At 38.0% G+C, this 21,437-nt stretch overlaps 1 protein-coding gene across 1 annotated transcript; it reads right to left on the reverse strand.

Annotated features, from left to right (window-relative positions):
- Positions 1–6,197: 6,197 nt before the first annotated feature.
- On the reverse strand, positions 6,198–20,579 carry LOC108881069 (NLR family CARD domain-containing protein 3-like). The gene is given in 13 exon segments (XM_051074036.1): positions 6,198–8,096; positions 9,646–9,695; positions 9,789–9,962; positions 10,599–10,772; positions 11,121–11,294; positions 11,697–11,849; positions 12,132–12,305; positions 13,481–14,979; positions 14,981–15,366; positions 15,639–15,875; positions 16,069–16,112; positions 16,607–16,912; positions 20,450–20,579. Coding segments are annotated over 12 exon segments (3,867 nt in total). The 5' UTR covers positions 16,891–16,912; positions 20,450–20,579; the 3' UTR covers positions 6,198–7,578.
- Positions 20,580–21,437: the final 858 nt, after the last annotated feature.

A 21,437-nucleotide genomic window follows, 5' to 3' on the forward strand; every position in this document is an offset into this window, starting at 1 on the left:
TTTTTTTTCCTGAAACACTGGAGGGTTTTAGTCTGAATTTTACCATTTGTTCAGCTCATTTCAGCACCAACTGGTTAACGTTTTCTTCAGTGGTGGCCATTTCCATTTACTGGTAAGTTTATACAAGCTACATCAAACCTGTGGTTGACCTGGCCGTGTATCAGCCAATCAGAAGGGAGACTCAAAGACAGACACAATACGCCCTGTTCTTGCTAGAGCTCCAGAGAGAAGCCTGAGAGATGTAAAACGATATTGAGATGGTTTTTGGCACCCGCAAAAATGTTCTGATGGATAGCAAAACGTAAGTAAAACACTGGAAAAATGTAAAATATGGGACCTCAGAATTCAATCACTGGTTTCGCCATCGTGCATTATTTGCCAAGATACCCAGCTTGACCTTTCAATTTCCATGTCAATGTCTCTCTGCTCAGACAATCTGAAAAAAAATGAGGCTTTTACATTTAACGTCTTACTTTTGAAAGCTTTCATTTTGAAATATTAATGCCAAATCTTGTCTAACAAGGATGTTGCATTAACATTCTTAACTGAGTTACCTTCATTGCCGGCTGCTGCCCACCATGTTTTTTCCCACATGCTTGTGTTTTATTTTGTCAGAGCAGGTAGGGTATCGCAGGATTAATTATTACCTGTGGCATCTGAAGAGCTCCATTCCAAAAATACCGTATTGTACTACACAGAAGATACAGAAATAACAACTCTGCAGAAGGGATACAAACCATATTAAAACTCACAAAGTTAAACACTGAAAAAAACAACAGATAAATCAAGAATTCTAATGAATATAGAATATTACAGGTTTGTCAGTCTCTTTAAACAATGATCATGAATCATATGAATCATTTTTGAAGTAGTCAATAGTCTATTCTATTGTTATGTGACCCCTCTCATGTGCATGTGGAGGATGAACAATGTTAAAGAAGCCCAGATATCAGAAGTTGAAGACTAGCAGCAGCCAGTTATCTCCGCTTTTAGCACAGAACCCCCATAAAACCAACTTCTTTACATTTTGGTTTTTATGAAGTTTAAACAAATGAGATACAACATATTAATTACTGAGCTTCAGAAATGCTGGCAGGTGGATATAGTTACTGAGAGAACTGGGCTAACTATTTACCCATTTCCTGTCATTATGATAAGCTAAGCTTACCAACTGCTGGCTACAGCATGATGCTGGGTGGACAGATATGAGAGTGGTATCAATCTCCTCATCTAAGTCTTGGCAAGAGAGCAATAAGCAGCAACTATTGCTTAAAATTTGTAACTGAGTCAGATGTATAACAAGTCATGAAAATGAGAATTTGAAACAAAGTTGTTCTGCTGTGAGAGTTTCTTGGGATGCAACATTAACAAGTGTCTGATAAACAGACTGCCCTGCTCATATTAGCAGTAGCAAGTGGGTGATGAGTGACATATCCATCCTGCCCACTTTGTTTTTGAAACGGAAGCTGTGGGAGCGGTGTTTAGGGACAGTCAACATAAACTTTCTCAAGTCAATCAAAGAAATATGCCATTTTAAGAGTTGCTTCTGCAAACTGCCCTGAAACAACTTGTATAGTTGTATCAATGTGCAAAAAAATCTTGTTTTTCTAGCCTGCAGAGCTGTGATTGGGTCATTACAGTGGTCATTGAGCACAAGACCAGATCTATTTGAATAGCTAATACAAAATCAGAGCAAAGATTCAGAGATGTGAAGCCAGGCCACTATTCTAATAAGGTAGATACATAGAATAACACCAAATCAAACATGCAGTTGCAACTGTAAGACATAGGGTATGACATTAGTGTTATGTGAATGCCTTTTACAGCATTGTATGTATTACATTTGATGCATTCATACTGCAGCTGCATCAACGTGTAAAGTATAAAGGTGTGTGAGTGACCTATCTTCATTCTTAATTATGAATATGGCCAATATTACAACCTAATGCAGCAGCAATAGATTACCTGCAGCAGTAAAAAAAAAAAAAACTGATTTGTGGTACCAGTGGCTCATATGGCTCAGTGGGTGGCTGTAAAAAATACTGTACTGGAGAAGCGTGATGCATGCTCAGAAGGATTACCTGTTCCATACTCACACATGCACACACACACACACACACACACACAAAATCCATATATACTAACACACCTCCACAAAACACATCAGTTATATACACAACCTCTGTACATTCTGAGAATGTTTCCCAGAACACATACACACTTATTTCCCTTGAAAAATCAACACTTTCTAACAGATTAGATTTTTCTAAATAGCTGTATCCGCCTGTGTTACATTGTTCCAGTGGCTGAATAGAGGGGGTACAAGAATAACAGAACAAAAAGAAATTAAAATTAAATGAAGATTAGCTGGACGTGACTTATTCAGCAGCCAAATGATGGTTGATATGAGAAAAGCTGTGTTAGCAAAATATGTTCACATAAGTCCAAATTCAAAAAAGGACGAATGAATGTGGAAAGGAATGTTAAAAAATACCACAGCATGTGAGCAGAAGCACATACAGTATGCACAGCCAGCCTACAGTATGTGCCTCAAAGTGTGTGTATGTGTGTGTGTGTGTGTGTGTGTGGTGTGTGTGTGTGAATGAGAGAGAGACTACATGGGTGCATGTGCAGGCAAAAGGTGAAATGAGCCATTTAATTCAGGATTTCAGATGTCAGGTGGTCAGCCTGTCACTCCAAATTACTCGCTCTAAAACACACACACAGTCCCGCTACAAATTTGCTCACCCGCTTCTACAGTCTGCACCACATGATCAAGTCATAAACACAAAGATTTAAAAATAGATCCAACTTTTAAACATATCCACTTATAGAACCAGACATTGAAAGTAGGGTGGTGGCTACTTTAAGTTGGATTAAACCATTTTTTTCACATCCAAGTGCTTTGGCTTGGATGGGAGGATAATGACAGAGGGAGAAAGAGGAGTGTGTAAGAGAGGATAGTGTGTGGGTGTGGTGACTGGGGATCGCATTGGAGAACCCCAGTGGCCTGAGAAAGAGAGAGAGAGCGAGAGAGAGAGAGAGAGAGATAACAGCAACTTTAAAACAACAACCATGCAAGATTGATGTGCTGCTAATTCAGCTGCCAGCAGCTCCTCAGGCCATCAAACCCCTCCGAAACAATGTCTGACTGCACTCTAACTACAATGGGCACTTATACAAGCAGATGCTCTGACACACACAAGGAATCAGCCAAGACAATTATTATTTTTAAACTCCCAATTAGGCAGAGAATAAGACTACATAAACACTAAGCACTGCTAAATCCAAAAATGCTTCATGTGAAAATGCAGTGAGTCTGCATGAGTCAAGTTGGTTCTTAAGGAACCATTCACATTAAAACACTTCTCTTCCTCTGTTCACTCTTTTCCTGCTCACCATGATCACCTATGCTGCGTTGCAACTCAGCTCGTCATCAGCATAATTTGTTATATAAAAACTGAAGAAGCATAAAATTTAAGTGTGATTCATAAATGCCACCTGGCATTTTTAGATTAATCCACTCTGAAGGCCAAAACACAAAGTTAAAAATTCAATTTAGCTAGCTTAATGTGTACATAGTCCAAGAGGAAGACAGGCAAGAAAAAGGAGGACGAGGATAAGTGCAAGGAAACTCATGTCACAATATTTGGGTCAATAAATTCTTTATCATTACTCGTATACCCTTATTTCAGACATTAGTGCTCGTATTTCTCAAATTAACTGATAACTATTGTTCTTTCCCACTACACAGATGCTGCTGTTTGTCCTCTTACTCAAGAGGATACACATTTTTCACACCCCACTCCTATCACTTCATACACCACCTGCCATTGCAAATTTAACAATCTGGTGGATGAAAGTTGTAAACAAGCCATTACAAAGGGTTTCTCAATGGCCAGGGATCAGGAGCTGATAACTGCATAAAGCATAACCTGAATAGAAATCAGATGTTTGTGACTGTGCAGATGTTCAACCTCAAGCACGTATGCATGATTGTCTGGCAATAAAAGAAACTACCATCAACAGCCAAATACACAGGATCTGATGATAAGTAAAATAGCTGCAGTTTAACATTTGGCCAATATTGTGCCGTGGCTTTAGGGATGATAGTGTTGTTTCATTGGTCCAGCACTTGCTTTTCACACGACACATAATACACTTCACAACAATATCGGGGGTGAATGTACCACTCAAAAATTCTAGTATTTTTAAAACAATGTGCTTGGACAGATGTAGACTAAACCAGGTATCTCAGTTCTAGCTGGAAACCAATGATTTTGCCAGCTGAAATGACATCTTTCTAGAGCGGACCAGCTGTTTGAACGATTAGTTCGTCAAAAGAAAACTACTATTGTAGGTTGTAAGCTAAGTAGCCTTGCATGTCATCATTTGCAGTGTATGTTAGAGTGGACAAACACACAATTCAATTCATTCCTTATACTTTTCACTTGTGTTTTTAGTTATTCCAGAAATTCAAAGCTTAATAGAACAGCTGTGCCCCATTGCACTTGCTAAAGCTGTGACTGGACAATCACATCCTCTGAAGACAAACACAATCCCCAGAGAATCTTAATTATTTTGGAGTTCCTCTAACTTTGGAAGCTTCTATAACTGTTGATATACCCTAACCTCTACGATCTATGGGTAAGTCAAAAGGAGAACATGAATAAATAATATGCATATATAATCTCAAACAGAAGGTGACTCATGCGTGAAGGATTAGGTCCTGTCTTTTCTAAAAGGCTCAGATTGCTACTGTGCTTCTACAGAGTGTGTGTGTGTGTGTGTGTGTGTGTGTGTGTGTGTGTGTCCATCTGCTTCCACCTGTTCCAAGGTCCCTGTGTTCTACTGTTAAATAGAAATACAAAAATAATAAGTAGGAAACCAAGTATAATGTATCAAATTTTCTTAGTCAATCCATTTTAATGACCTCAAATAAGCTGCATTCATTCAGAAACATCAGAGAGCTGCAGAAACACTGATATTTCAAGGGGAATGGAAGTAGGCATCACAAGAGCACATGTTTCCTTATAATCAAGGTATAAATATGCAAGACATGGTTATGCCTTGAAATGACATGTACACACACACTCTCACACACACAATAAACCAACATGCCTGCATCATCAGTTAGCCTTATATGCCATATCCTGTCAAACATCCCCCTCTAGTGTTATTCCATTAGAATGCAGTGACAGCAAGATACATTGTGACAGGCAGCTATATCCTCTTATCTGCCTGTATGTCCATTCATCCATCACTTGTCCAAACTAGTTTGTGTAAATGAGACAATAACACACAACCTCACACAAAATTATGATATGGCATGCCTGTGCTAAACCCCAGAATAATTTGTGATAAATGGTAAATTCACCTTAGTACCTGACTAAAGAATGGTTAGTTTAGGCCAGTTTTTCACATACTGCATCAAAACAATGAAATACACACACACATACACACACACACACACACACACACACACACACACATTCTCTCTGGCTAAAGTCTCCATAATGGTTCCTGGGCTCCACGGGAGAGATTGAGAGGAATCACTAAAATGTAATTACTAAGTGTGGTACACTTAAAGGTGCTTTCTCGCCAAGAGTTAGAATATCAGTATAACACACCGTTACCAGCAGATGGGTTGCTTAGCTTAGCTTAGCACAAACACTGGAAACAAAATTGGTACCTCAAAATCCAGCACTTACAAAGCTTGCTTATTAACACTTTGTTTAACAACCAAAATGTAATACCAAAATTTGCAATTTTAGGAGCAGTATATCCTGGAGTCTGTACGGGTTGTCTGGCAATCTTATGACGAAGACCAAACCTCAAGAAGTTACACGGCAGGTTTTGTTAAGTTCATACAGAGTGAGGCTAGCCCTACTTCCAGTGTGTATTCTAAGCTTTGTCAACTACCTGCTGGCTGTAGCTGTATATTTAAAATACAGATATGAGAGTGGTACCAATCTTCTGAGTAAGGAAGCAAAAAAGCATATTTCCCAAAATGTCAAACCATTCCTTTGTGTCACTGTGTGCACAATCAGTATGGGGCAAAAATGAAATGTGAAAGTCACTGTGGGTGTTTTGGCACATCTGTGTATAAAGGTGTGTAAGAGTCAGTGGACCTCAGAGTGAGCTACGGTAACTAGGCCCCTACTTTGTTGACAACTGAAGGAACTAGGGGAGAAACATAAGGTGACAAAACAAACTTTTACTTTGACCATTTGTGTTCTGATCCTGGAGAAAGCTGAGAGACATGGATGAAGTGGAAACACTGCTAATGTGAGTGTCAGAGACACAGAGAATCAATCTGATCCATCTTTCAGTTAGTTCCTGCAGTCACATCTGCTGCCTTCACATCAGTAGCTACACTGGAAATAGTGGCAGCTGTTTTCCAGTCTCTTCCATCAGTGGGAGTGACATATTTTAGGAGAATAAAACTGTTTTGCAGCCTGAATGTGCTGCATGTGTGATTGTTTTTTTCCCCCTGTTAGCTAACCTGTCAAGATGTAAAAAAAAAAAACCCAAAAAAAAAACACACATCCAAGCAATAAACTTAAGCAGCAATAAACTAAAGATGAGGAAGGAGACAACTGTGAGAAAGAATGGTGACCGGTCTGTACAAGCTGTATTCACTGAGGTTCACTCATGAGTCATACAGTGTGGGAGTATTATTATTGACAGGTATATAGAAAAAAAAGTCTAAATGGTCTAAATATTAAAAATAAAATGTGAAAAATGTACTAGAAATTGTATCACCTTTCAAAACAATGTTACAGAAAACTTTACATGGGAAAACATAATAAAATAACAACAACAACAAAAAACTCTAAAAACATAGGGGAACTGGAAAAATAAAACTTTCAAACTAACAAACGTTAATTAAAAAATGATTTAAAAAAGGTTTTCAGTAATTATTTACATGATGTTACCGGTTGTTTTTGGTTGTTGCTCTACCCATCAGTATACAAAGCTCTCTAATATTCATTTAAAATGCCTTTTCTTTAAACAATTAGTTGAAACACAATCTTAAGTGATTCTGAGCCCCAAAATCTAATGTGGTTGATTTCAGTCAATTAAGTGGACCACCATTTTGAGTTTTTCTTGAAAACATGCTTCTCCTGTTAAGTTCATCCAAGATTCACTGTATGTGACAGTATCTGTCTTTGAGCCCGTTGTTGTGATTACACCAAACTGCTTATGTGTGATGTGACAGGTTGAAAATGCTTCATGTAACTTGTGTGTGGTAATGACATAGACTTTAATGTGTGCTAGTGTATTGCTACTGGCCACATTAGGGCTTTGTAACACAGGCAGTTAAATTTGCATTTTCTAAAAGAAACTACTTTTACCATTGTTGTATTTGACAATTTATTGTGGGCCATATTTATTTATATACTACAGTCATGCAACAACTAATCGGTAGATTAGTGAAAGTGCATGTTATTTAGTCTTATTTTTGACAAAGATTCATTTTAATATTAAACACTGTACGACATGTATCGCTGTCTTAGCATGTAGCCATCAGGGATTAGCTCTTCGGCTATACGTACATTATGACATTATTTTTGTTTACTTTATTCTACAGAGGTGAATTGATCCATTGTCCAGACAGAAAGCAGGATGGAGTGGTTCAGTGAAAGTTGTGTGGACAGTGTACAGGTGGGTGAGTGTATCAGGAAAAACGTTAAAAAAGGACAAAATACCTGCTGCCCAGTCCAGATACACTCCCACCGTGCTTCTGTGTGTACAACAGTCAATGAAATTTAGACGGGAATTGTTATGACAAAAGAACCCTTCCCTAGACCAACACCAAGACTTTTCATTTGTTCCCAGAGATAGTTCACTTGAGCAGTCTGACACCCTGGCTATACTTTTATATGCCACCCCCACATCAGCTGAAAAACACTCAACCTCCCAGTAATGCCGACCTGTCAAACCCTCTTTACATAGCACCTGATAGGCGTTAAATCTGTCTGGATGATCAGGATATGGCTGCCTCTCCTTAACATCTGTTGCCATTTTGTTCTCCTCTGTCAAAACTATAGTCGAGCCTGCTGTGTTGAGGTCCAGTGTCAGATCACAGGCATCTGCAATCAAGACAGAAGAAACGTTTGATTAGTGGAGTAGTACAGCTACTGCTACAATATTAACATGGACAGCCACATGTTGATTTTCTATTTCACTTACCATTTCAAATGAGTAAAATTGCAGAACTCGTTAAAAACAATGCATTTGGTCTTTGCAACACACCAAAAGGCATCTTCTTTTCCCCCCTGGTAACATAACTGGGCCTGGTTTACATTACCTTGCATAGCACAGCTTGGCTAAGCATATGACTTTCAACTCTGCCAGTGTATGTATTGATTTAATTCAATGTATTACTTGAGCGCTGTTGTTCTGTCTGGTTATAGTCAGGTTACTGGTTGTTAGCATGTTCACACATGTAGGTACATCTCACTGTCTTTCATGCAACTTTCTAACCTACCCCTTTTTCTGACACCTTCTGACTTTGCCTTAAACAAAGGAATGCTTCTTTGTTAACTCCCCCCACATGACATGCAGTCGGTCCTAGAGGCCATCTTTGATTCCGCTATCTTGGTTATAGTTCCTTTGTTTTAAGACATGCAGCTTAAGACAAAAGAAGTATCTTAAATCAGCCATCTTGTCATTGTTTCCACAGACACACACGTATACATGTACATAGTGTTTGTAGACTAGGTTAGAGTTTGTGTTTTGTTGTTTCATTTGGAATTGGTTCAAATAAATACGTTTGAACACTGAATATTTGCTGGTTTTTTTAATGTTGTACAAAAGTGAGTATTGCCAACTTCTATGCTGCAGAACTCCAAATCCTTTAACTTCTACTAAGTATTGATATGGTAATTTTGGTTGTAGTTATTAACTTAATTATTAACCAAGGTTCAAAATTAATAATTTGTATATTTTATGAGACTGATTTAATGCATTGGCTATCTGGAGGTGGATTTAATGTAAATTAAATCCAATTAATTTATGTAATAATTAGTTACTTAATATTAGTATTTTTAATATGATTATTCTCACTAGTTTTGATAGCCAATAACACCTACTTGTTCCCAACAACATGCCATTCAAATTGTATACATGAACATTTGGTTTAATAGTTCTTTCCCAGGTGTGTCCATTATGTATCAGTAACCATGATGTGCATTGTCACTTACTACAGCTGTTCCCAAACTTTTTTGTCCTAAGAATCGCCACAGCCCTGGCAGATGAACTGAGGAAGTACCCTTTCATTGACAGCACCTGTCATGTTCCAAAATGTGTTGATTTGAATTGACTTTAAACTATGTGTTTTTATTCTATTTATTTCAAATTAGTTGAGCTTCTCCACAATCTCTCCACATAACACTTGGCAACTGCAGCAGGACCCCTGAAAGAACAAGTACCTCTGGCTGGGAATAACTGACTTACTAAATAAACAGCAATATAGGACAGTGATACCAGCACCACTGAATTTAACATGATATCCTTACATCCCCCATTTGAAATATATATTAAGACTTTAAAAACCACGGTAGACATACTGTACTACAACACTCATGCATGTCACAACATCACAGCTTTAGGATTTCATTAAAGTAATCATCGTCTTACACTGTCTCAGTAGCTTCAAGTCAAACCAGCATTCTTCATTTTGGCCCACACTGATGGGGAACAGAAGGAGAAAACAAAAATATTGTTACATATGCACAACAAATGAACTGAATGCTACGAATGATAAAAATGCGTCTGCATACTTGAGTTTCTCTAGACTGCAGCGTGAATCCCTCTGTATTTCAGTCAGCAGCTCGACTCCTTGATCTGTGAGGTGATTAAAGCTCAGGTCCAGCTCCCTGAGGCTGCAGTGCTCAGACCTCAGAGCAGAGGCCAGAGAGGCACATCCATCTCCTGTCACTTTACAGAATGACAGCCTACAGAAATCAAACAACTGACATTTTAGGGGTGTGGTAGATGCCTTTATCAGCAGAAATTTTCACTTGTTAACATGACCTGATCCTCATTGGATTAGTCATTCATCAGGCTCTCCCACTGGACTTGCTGACATGTAGTGATTTATATCACACAAGTCAACATTTTGAGAGAAGTAGGCAGACCAAAAGAAGTACAGTAGCTGAAGCAAAGAACATTTATTTCGCATTATATCTTTTGACCGTTAACAATTAAAAACATCCTGCTAATGTAGGTAAATAGCCCCAGGGCAGAAAACATGTTACACTGTCATAATAGCTTATAAATTTAAAATTTTCAACATTTTCATATAAAAATTTGTATGTGACACTAGTCCTCACACACACTAAATGTATGCATTCCTTCCTCATTGGTAAATAAATGGAGTGGACAGAATATTAGAAAGCCACCTTAGTGTGACGCAGTACAATTCAACAGTTCCACAGCATCCAAAATGCCAATGACATTGAATCAGCACCTTAAAACTGTTTTAAAAAGCTGAACTTCATAAACCCCATGAGGTTGACTCAACAGATCCTGTGCTTGTAATATCAATTAGTAAATTTAGATTTAAATTTAGAGCAATTTCTTACACTGACCTTAGTGTTTTCAAACCACAGTGCGGGTTCATCAGTGCATTACACAGTGCCATCACTCCTGGGTCCTGCACATTATTGTAGCTCAGGTCCACCTCTCTTAAACGCGAAGGTTTAGAGCTGAGTGCTGAGGCCAACGTCTGACAGCCCTCCTCAGTAAGTCTGTTATGGATGAGCCTGAATGACAAATGTAGGAATATAATTTAATTGCTTAACATCATACAGAATGTTTAAAATTGTTTATTAGAAAAAGTTAGCACAGCATATATTTTTTAATTATATATTTACAGTATATGATCACAATTTAGTTTTTCTGACTTAATGTGATGAGGTGATGTATGTTCTACTTAACAATCATCAACTTGATGAAATTTACCTTGTTAGACATTATTTTGCCTATCAGCTTACTAGCAAACGTACAATTATTTTGTTCTTTCTTTCTTCTATTTTGAATGAGGTTGTACCTGTGATTGAGACTTGTAGTTTATTTTTGTAAAGCAGTGCAACATAATACAGTTTCTTTACCTCAGTGCCTCCAATGTACAGTTTGTGCTCATCAACCCAGCTGAGAGGATCTCCATGTCTGAATCTTTAAAATTGGTGTAACATAGTTCCAGCTCTCGCAGACACCATGTGTTGGATGTGAATGCTGTTACCAACTCCTTACAGATTTTTGTAGTTGCACTATTTCGGTTCAGTCTTTTGGTTCAGAGATGAAAAAAATAACATTAAATTAGAAATATATGCAAAAGCCATACTGTAAAGTTCTACCAAACTGACCTGTGATCCAAAACAGCTATGTTAACTATAGGCTGCATAAAAGTGCAAAGTGGGGTGTTTAGCAAATATTGTTACATTGCTCATTCAGTGTTGATACAGTAAATATTGATTGCAGTAATAGACCTTTAATGCTAATGATACAACTATTAAGAATTATTTATTCAAAGACAAATTAATTTGTTGTTTCAGCAGCATGATGTGGATGAGTCTTTGCTGAGCACATGTATCATTTGTGCCAAATGATACAGCCTCGCAATCAGATGTTGGACATTTTATTTACAATTAATAATGATGAAGGAGAATAATATGTCTGAGACTGACCTGAGCTTCTCCAGTTTAGGGTAGCAAAGCTCACCAGACAGCACAGAGTACAATGAGCCGCTCAGCTCCAGTTCTCTTAGATTTGGGATGAGTGATTTGATAGCTGATTCCAACTTTTCACAGTCTGTGCAAAAGAATCCTGAACCGGTGAGACTACAAAGAAGACAAAAAGCAGGTCAACAGACCACACAAATTTGTCATCCTTAAAGTCATGCAGTTGGCTGGCTGAGGCTTTTCATCATATAAATCCTCTAGGATGAAAGGTTAAGCCTACACAGCCCAAGGGTTTGTTTTTTATCAACTTGAAATGTCAAAATTATCAACTACTGTATGTATTTTACTATGCACATAGAGGATTAACTGAGATGTACTAAAAAGGAGAGAATTGAAAAGACAACTAGCAAATTGAAAATTAAAAATAATATTTTTACAAACCTGAGAGCTTCTAGATTAGCCTGACAGTTTAGCAGGCCATCGCTGAAGATGTGTGTACCATTTAAATACAGCACACAGTTTATCAGGTGCAGTTCAGTTAGCACAGAGTTTGGCATTTGAAGAGCTGAGGAGATAGATTCACAAATCCAAACATCGAGATCCACCCCTGAAATTCTGTAGATGTTGAAGAAGATAATCATGCAAGATGACAAAAACAAGACTACAGCTTAATAAAAAGTCACCTTTGAAAACAACAAGGACAGACTGTTGTTACATTACATTTTTAATCAACTGATAAAAACTAAACAATACTGTCAAAGACAGATGAATGGACGTTTTTAATGCAAAGTCTAACCCTAACCCTAACCCAAAGCGACATAAACTACCTGTATGCATCAGAGCCATGCATTGTAGATGCTGATTAGCAAAACAATTTCCTCCACTAAATAAAACATGTCTTGCTCAGAAGATGATTTATCCTCTTAACTACTGTTAATTATCAACAACTTCTAAAGTCATGTCTGTCAGTAGTGTCTCGATGTCATCTGTGCCTGGAATAAACAGATTTATGAACTAAATTTATCTACAGTATGATAATTACACAAGAGGAAGCAACAAAACAGCTGAGACAAACTACAAAATCATGCAGGCAGCACAGCAACATTTATCAAGCACTGTGAATGTAACATTAAGATTCCTTTCATTCAGATATCTCTCATGTTGTTCTCAATAGTAGGTTCCAGGATTAATGCCAGTATGAACCATCTACATCTCCCTCTTGATGTTTGCTAAGGAAATATCACAGTTGATGTTATCTGATGATAAGGTATCTCCTTTCAAACAAGTAAGAACAGCTTCTGAATGACTCACTCTGCAGTGGACAGCACTGGTAATTGCACTAGGATAGGATAGCAGCAACAACTACACTAGATTAGAAGAGGGTGGTTCTTTTCAAACACAGAATTTGGAAATGCTAACTGGATTTCGTGAGGTCAGACTATGTATTACTGCAGGACACAGAGACACAGACACATCATGATAGACACCCGTAACCATGGTAAATGTACAAAAAGATGGCGACAGCCTCAAAATGCACTGACGACATCACAATTAAAACTTATGTAAAACTGCACTAAAATGCCTTTAGTTTTTGTTGACTATACTAAAACTGACAAAATTTAAATTACTAAAATTTGACTAAACAATGCACATTTTCATCCAAAGAGTAAATCTAAATAATTAGGTGCCAAAATTAACACTGAATTGTCTGTGTTGCACTGTGAAACGAGTAACAACAAAATGATTGCATGCACTACAGATACATGTATACCATGGTTTAATTAACTCACCTTGCTTTTCTGCAGTTCCTCACAGCCGGTAGAAGCCTAAAAACACCTCTTATTGATGGTCTGTATTTCCTCAGGTCGAATTCATCTAGAGGCGTATTTAACATTAGAATTGCGCTGGCCAGAGCTGAGCACTGAACAGGGGAGAGCTGTGTTTCTTGACCATGATTGGGTTTAAGATACTTCTGCACAGTGTCATGTAGGGAAGTGTCTTTCATCTCAATCAGGCAGTGGATAAGGTTCAGACATCTGTCAGGTGAACAGTCCATTAAATCTATCTCTGTTAGACTTGTCCTAATTTTCTCAATAACTGCAGAGTGTTCCTCTGTCTGCTGAATCAGGCCTTGAAGCAGTTCTTGTGTTGATTGTAGAGACATGCCAATTAGGAACCGAAGGAATATATCCAGTTCTCCTGTTTTTCTCAGAGTTGAATTAGCTATTGAAATTTCGATCAGCTCATCCAAAGGTAGATCAACTGGCTCTACATCCAAGATATACTTCAACTCTTCCTCAGACCCTTTTAACAGGAAATCCTTGAGGCTTAGAGAGTCGATTTTTTTACATGCAAAACTGCGGTACACAAAGAGAGCAGCAAAATACTCCTGTACTGTCAGATGCACAAAGCAGTACAGTTTCTTTCTGATGAACACGCTCTCTTCTTTGAATATCTCAGTACACAACCCACAATGAACTCCAGCTTTGTCTATGTCGATGCCATAGTTTTTCAGATCATTTGCAGTGAATATGATTTTGTTTTCTTTCAGATGTTCAAATGCCATCCTGCCTAATTTGAATATGAATTCTTCATTCGACCTGAAGATCTCTTCTGTATCTGGCTCATCTTGATTGTCATACTTTTCAGTAGATACCTGCATTTGAATAATAAAGAAGTATGTGTACATTTCTGTAAGAGTTGTGGGTATATTTATGCTTCCATCTTGGATGTTGTCCATTGTAAGCAGCAAATACTCAAAAACTTTTGCCGCAATCCAGCAGAAGATAGGTATGTGACACATAATGTATAAGCTCCGTGACACTGTAATATAGTTAATGATTTTTTCAGCGACTGTCTTGTCCTCAACTCTGTTCCTGAAGTACTCTATTTTTTGTGGATCATTAAATCCTCTGACCTCAGTCCACATGTGCACATACTGACGAGGGATGCGCTGAACTGCTCCTGGTCTTGAGGTTACCCAGACAAGTGCAGAGGGAAGAAGATGTTCCCGGATGAGGTTGGTCACCAGAGCATCCACTGATGACTCTTTAGTGGGATCTGTCAATCTTGTGGCTGTTTTGAAATTCAGTTGAAGTTGGCTTTCATCAAGGCCATCAAAAATGAACAAAACTTTGTGGTTACCAAGTATTCTTCTAACTGTTATGTTCTTAAGTTCTGGGTGGAATTCTCTCACAAGTGTCTCAAGGCTAATTTTCTTATCTATGACCAGATTTAGCTCCCTGAATGGTAGCATAAAGATGAAGTCCAAGTCCTGATTGGCTTTCCCAGTCTGCCCAGTCAAGAATGAACTTCTTTACAGACACAGTTTTTCCAATGCCAGCGATTCCCTTTGTCATCACGGTTCTGATAGCTCTCACTTCTCCTCTGTCATTGCTCAGATGACATACTTCCTTCTTGTGTACTTTAAAGATGTCATTGCATTTGATTTTTGTGCCCTCAGCTGTTTGAATCCTCATCTTATCTTCAATCTCCCAAATCTCATGTTCTTTATTGACATGTTCACTTTCTCCCTGTATAATGTGAAGCTCTGTGTAAATTCTGTCCAGAGATTTTTGAGCCTTGGGATTTTTGTCAGTGCCTTCAAACTCATAGCTAAGCTTTTTCCTCAGATATGCTTTGTGTTTTTTGATGACTTCTCTGATGACATCCTCTGCTGTAATGAAAAAGTCACAAAAAAGTAATATCAAAACATCAGTCAACAATCAGTTTCTTGAGAAATACAACAATATTTTGAACTGTGTAGTGTATTTGCATAATATACCATATTTTAGCACCAAGCTGGCCATTAAACTAGTATGCTTGGTCATTCTTTTATGGCCATTTAGTATCAGAAATTGTATGTTATTCTAATAAATTTCATTGTAAACATTATAATCGTGTTTTAGACAAAAACCTTGACAGAGGTCAAGTTATCACTTTACTTACTTTCAAATATTGCTGGCTCAATTTCCTGGAGGATTCTGAAAAAGGCAGATTTGGCTTTTGTACACGTGAGAGTCCTGTAGAGCACCCTCATCTGCTCCATACTGGTTTTAGCAGCCCCAATGTTGTCATACATCTCTTGTTGGATTATGCGCTGCTGGTGCATCTGATCTGCTATTTGCATCACAGAAGTGACTTTCTGAATGAGTTTGGCCCTGTTGTTGTCCACCCAGTGAGCCTCTTCACAAAGATAAACACATGATGGTACAAGTCATTAGAACAGCATCAGATTTTGGACACAGATACCTAATTACAAGCATGCAGCAGAATGAATGGCCTCTGAAGCAGGTGTATTATTTTCTTGTGACTGGCATTTTATGATAAATTAAAATCAAGATAGTGTTTAACCCTAAAATTATTAACTTTAACTCACCTTTCTCCTCTCCGCTCAGAGCACGTGTGTCAGAACGGCAAGGACTGACAAATGACAAAAAACAAAAAGTTATGTTACCATACACACACACACACACACACACATATATATATATATATATATATATATCAGATACCCATATCAGATATCAATTTCTGCTTCTTTTTGAGTATGTGCTATGTGTCAAGTATCCCTAACCCCTCAACAAGTTCCTGTTTCCTTGCCAAAACATTGATACTGTTTGATGAAAACTCAAAATTTTCACAATAAAGCATCGTCAAGATCTTACAGATTTTCTGAAAAACTGACAGTCCATTTTCCAGTGCACTGTATTAACCCACTGTTTGACTTACATGTCCAAAATTATAACAATGTGGAAATTATTACTCTTAAATAAAGAAAAAAAATATATATATATTATATTATTACAAGTACAAACATTTTGATTACTCTAAAGGCCCAGAGAATTCCCTAGATACACAGATTTATGTACACACAAAACACTGTCATAGTACAAAAATGAATAATGAAGTCTCACCTTGTGGCATTAACTTGAACAGTGTACTCATGTACCAAGGCACTGCTCTTCTCACTATAACCCATTTTTTCAAAAGAAGTGTCTTCCTGCCTCCTTAAAGTCTGCTCTTCTGTTGTCTCCTTCATTGCTCTCCCCTGCTCCTGCAGAGATGACCGTCTCTGGAGGATAGGAGACTTATCTCCAGTTTTCACTGTGGTGGAAACCTCATTGTTCTTTTGGTCAGGTTTGTAACACTCCCCTTCCTTTATTTGACCCCCTCTGAGTGCAGAGCACTGACTCCCCATGATGTTATTTCTTCAGTGTCAGCTGAGAAAATTAAAGCAGACATAGGAGTCTTCTATGGGCACAAGCACGCATAAAACTTTTTAAATCCAAAGTGAAATCAATGTTTGTTTGGTCTGTATTGCTATTCTGCATAACCGTAAAACAACTCTTGATGCTTTTGATTTGATAAAAACACTATGTGTCTGACCAGACTATTACACAATTCATTTACATATCTATTTTCACACACAAACACACACACACACAAACACAGACGAGCATAAATACATTCAAACATGTTGTGTTACCTTTGTGCCAAAAGTCCTGTGGTAATCTGCAGCAGTAACAAGACCATGTCACATTTTGAATGCCTATGTGTGTGTGTCTCAACTTGTACCGAGAGAGACAACTTTTATCATACACAGGAAGCAAGCTGATGGTGGGCGGACCCAGTTGAGAAAGAGTGTGCTTGTGCATGTGTGTGTGTGTTTGTGTGTATGTGTCTGCATGAAGGAGAAGAGAAAGAGAAAGAGAATGAAAGAATGAAAAAAAATTTAGGGAATCTTCCTGATGCTACACAGGAACTGTAGAGCTGTAAAAGTTTTGATTCCTTTTTTTGGAGTGGTACACATATCTGTCTTCTAATGTTAGTGCACAGTGCAAATCCATTCAAGCTGCATTATGTGTCTCCTTGCATGAGAACTTATTCCACATTAGCCTATTGTCTGACATGGACTGACACAAACATGGTACAGTAAACCTGGGCAGTTGGCAGCTCTCCATTGTTAATAATTATCCAGACATTCACTGAACTGGGCAGCATTTTGGGGTTGGGTTTTTTGTGGATCAGAGGGATCATACTTGAACACAGTGTGGCGTGTGGTTACACTAAGTTCTGTGCGTGGTCTCTACAGTGTCACATCCAACTTAAATTATATTTGACATGTACACAGAGAAATTATGGTACTGCTACATCAACAAAAATACAAGACAGCATCACTCCAGTACCCTTTAAGTCCAGACTGACTACTTGAGTTGTTTTCCATGACAATTGAACAACACTGAAAATGAACCTGTGAATTAAGTTTATATGATAGAAAGTGATAAAGAATTGTTGGTTTTGTACACAGAGCAAGTTATTCCTGTCTTTCCACTTTTGTAAGTTTCAACATGTTGACTGTAAATAGATCAATCATTGGTGGATGTAAAGTGAAAGTATTCAGCGTAGACTAAAGTATATTCAAGTATAATTGATTGTGTGAACTGACTTTCTCAGTGTCTTTATAGAAGAAATTTATCACTGAATCACTTGACGGTCATTCATAAAACTTTTTACAGCCCCCTACGTAAAGTGAAAGCAATTCTCCAGTACCTCAGTAGAGGTCAACTTCTTACAAATGATATGTGTATGTACAAGAAAATAATCAACTGCTTTACAAAGCTTCCTAATGCTTTGTTTCCCTTGCATAACATAAGGTGTCATTTACTGTGGGTGATTAAAGACATTACGCACATCATTACTTAATCACTTAACCAATTTAACCACAAATTGAACATAAATATACAAAATTTCTTAGTTGAAAGGGGAACATGAGGTCCATTATGATGGTCTTTTGCAAGCCATTCATACTATAATCACAGGTTGTCATTTGTCATCTTAACTGGTTCGTAAACATCAAGAGGGCGTGTTTTATCTAATATGAGTCTGTCAGAGGACAGATGCCTGAGGGAGACAGACTAGAGACACGAAGACATGGTTGAGGTAAGGCCCACATTCTTTCTTGTCACTGGGATACCAAGGCTTTGACCAAATTGAATCTCCTGCAATAAATTGTTTTACTAGTACTATTTTTGCCATGACACCATTTGCCAGTTGGTCCATCAAATTAACACATGCTACACAACTGTCTATGACTCAGACCTTGAGCAGAATATGTTTTCTTCTGATCCTCCTTTTAACCAATTTCAGAATTTGAATATTAATACTTGAGTATTCCATACATTTCATGAGTTTGAAGGTACAACCTTAAATGCTGCAGCTCACAAAATACAGATGACAAGTCAAGTGACATTTATGAAAAGTGTAATATTCTATACACATCATCCATTTTTCATAAGCGAAAGGACTGAGGAAGCAGGCCACCATTCTGCCAACACTTCACTTTCAAACTTAAGAGAATGCATTTGCTCCCTAATCACTCTCTCTGCTCCACCTCTGCTTTTTCTATCAGGCTTCTCTGTGCCATCTTTTTTCCTTCCCTTTTCCTCGCCCTCTTTTCATAAGCTCTCTCTCCTCTGCTGTCAGCTCTAATTAGGCCACTGTGTGTGTCCGTATGTGTGTGTCAGCCTGGATGTGGGTGTGTGTTTTTAAGTGGTCTTAGGAGGCCCATCACTTTGCTGTGCTTCCCCACTGAGTCCTGCTGGTCGAGGGGAGATGCACACACACACACACACACACACAGGCTATTGCTGATGCTAGGAGCAGACATTCAATGTGGGTCTAATGACTCCCTTTACAGTTCTACACCCACTCCTTTGTACACAGCTTAATATCAAACTATGCTTGACCAACAGTACAAGCACTAAAGCAGACCACCTTTGAAATCCATAAGCCTACATGGTAACATATTTTGTCATATATACATGTATTATACCCATATTAGAACCAGCATGAGAGGAAATAACTCTTCAGCCATATGTACTCCAAAGAATAATGCATGCAAGACAAAAATATACCACTCCTGGATGGTGTGGACGGAGCTAAGGGCTAGTTTAATAGCCCAGCAAGAAACACAAATTCTTGCAACATTTTGCATGACATTGACAAAAGAGTAAAAATAAACACCTGGGTCCTTTACACCAAGACAAATGTGTCCTTGGTTGCGTCAGTTGTCACTTTAAGTTTTGTTTTGAGCTGGATCTCCAAGGATCAGGATCTCCAAGAATCAGGTCCAAACCTACCAAAAGCCTGACCAGCAACCATCACATTAGTGGAAAACTAGGTGCATCATTTCATAGTTTTTTCATCATCACCAGACACAAAAGGAAAAAATACTTGTCGATAATATGGACATATATCATTTTCACAATCATTCAAAGCCTTTGACTTACTTTAATATTTGGATATTATTTTGCTTCTACAGCTTTCTATCCATGTGGACTATATCACATAAAAGTCACCCTGTTGAACATCACTTTGTCCTGTGGCTTTAACTGAATTCTCCTGTAGGTGTCACTGTTTTATCTTATATCACACTGAGTACTTGTGTTACATCCTGTTGCTTGTAATCATTTATATGCTCGTAAGCCCGATAGGAAAACCCAGAGTTAACTGAGCCATTAACATTACAAGCTTCTTGATACCAGCTATTTAAGATCTATGTTAGGTTCAATAAAGTCAGATGACCAAAAGAGAGTCAGACAAAGTTGAAATTGCTTTGTGAAACGGCCTCAGTCTGATCAGGTTGGGGACAAAATTCAAATCATTACAGGCTAGGGTTGGATTGGTGTGGATAGGGTCTGGTATAAACAGTAAGTGTGCTCAAGCTGATACAGTCCATGACACTGGCATGATCCTACCTTGAGGCAGACTGTCCATCTGGCTGTCACAGGGGTCCTGTTACTGTAGAGCTCCTGGGACTCGAGTTGGAAAGTTCACCAACCATGAAATCTCTGACTCTTCCAAACTGGATCCAATTCAAACAAAAGATCAGGCCTGCAATTTAAAGCAGGTACAGTCTCTTTTCTGTCTTTTTCTTATGTTTTCTCATATGTTGTGCAACATCACACAGCATTACAACTCATTAAACATCAACTTAACTCAATTTCCTTATTCTCAAAACCTTACAATCATTCTGTTTTAATAAAACCTGCTTAACTTATCATAAGGCTGAACAATAAAAATATCACATGTGAAATGTGTGTTCAATCATTTGAACTTATCCAAGGCTGGGTTGAGCAATAAAATACATAAATGTTAAATATTAAATTACAAATCTTATTCTCAGTGACAGTATAATAGAGGCTTACTGAGGAATGCAATACCTGTTCCCACAACTGAGTGAGCACAGTGGGCTAATTTGAATAAACTGAATCCTTTTAATGAACCAAAATATGTATTTAATCATTTGTCATCATGGAGGATTCACTTACCAGTAAAAAAGAAGGAGAACGTCAATAACTCCACATTAGAAGCATTTAACTATAACTAAGAAATATAGCTCATCATCCCTCTTTTCAGACACTTAAAATGCACACAATACAATGGTACCTATCTTAGAAGCTAACGTTAACTTACCAAGGCAGGTGAAGTGCGGTGAACCAATTGAGAGGAAAACGGCAGTTTTTGTGCATCTTCTATCTTAACTTGTTTCATTGTTTGTTTTTCGGTCTAATGATTGTTTGACCTAATTTTTAATGTTTCATAACTTTTGTTAACTGTTTACCTCTCCCACCTGCACACTTTCTCATCCCGGAAATTGCACTGCAAAACTTTCCGCCCATTTTAGCAGCTCAGCACAACCACTCACAGGCGTTGTGACTAGGTGAAACAAAACGGTTTACGGCA

This window comes from Lates calcarifer, linkage group LG11 (assembly GCF_001640805.2).
Source record: "Lates calcarifer isolate ASB-BC8 linkage group LG11, TLL_Latcal_v3, whole genome shotgun sequence".
Classification (NCBI taxonomy): Eukaryota; Metazoa; Chordata; class Actinopteri; family Centropomidae; genus Lates; species Lates calcarifer.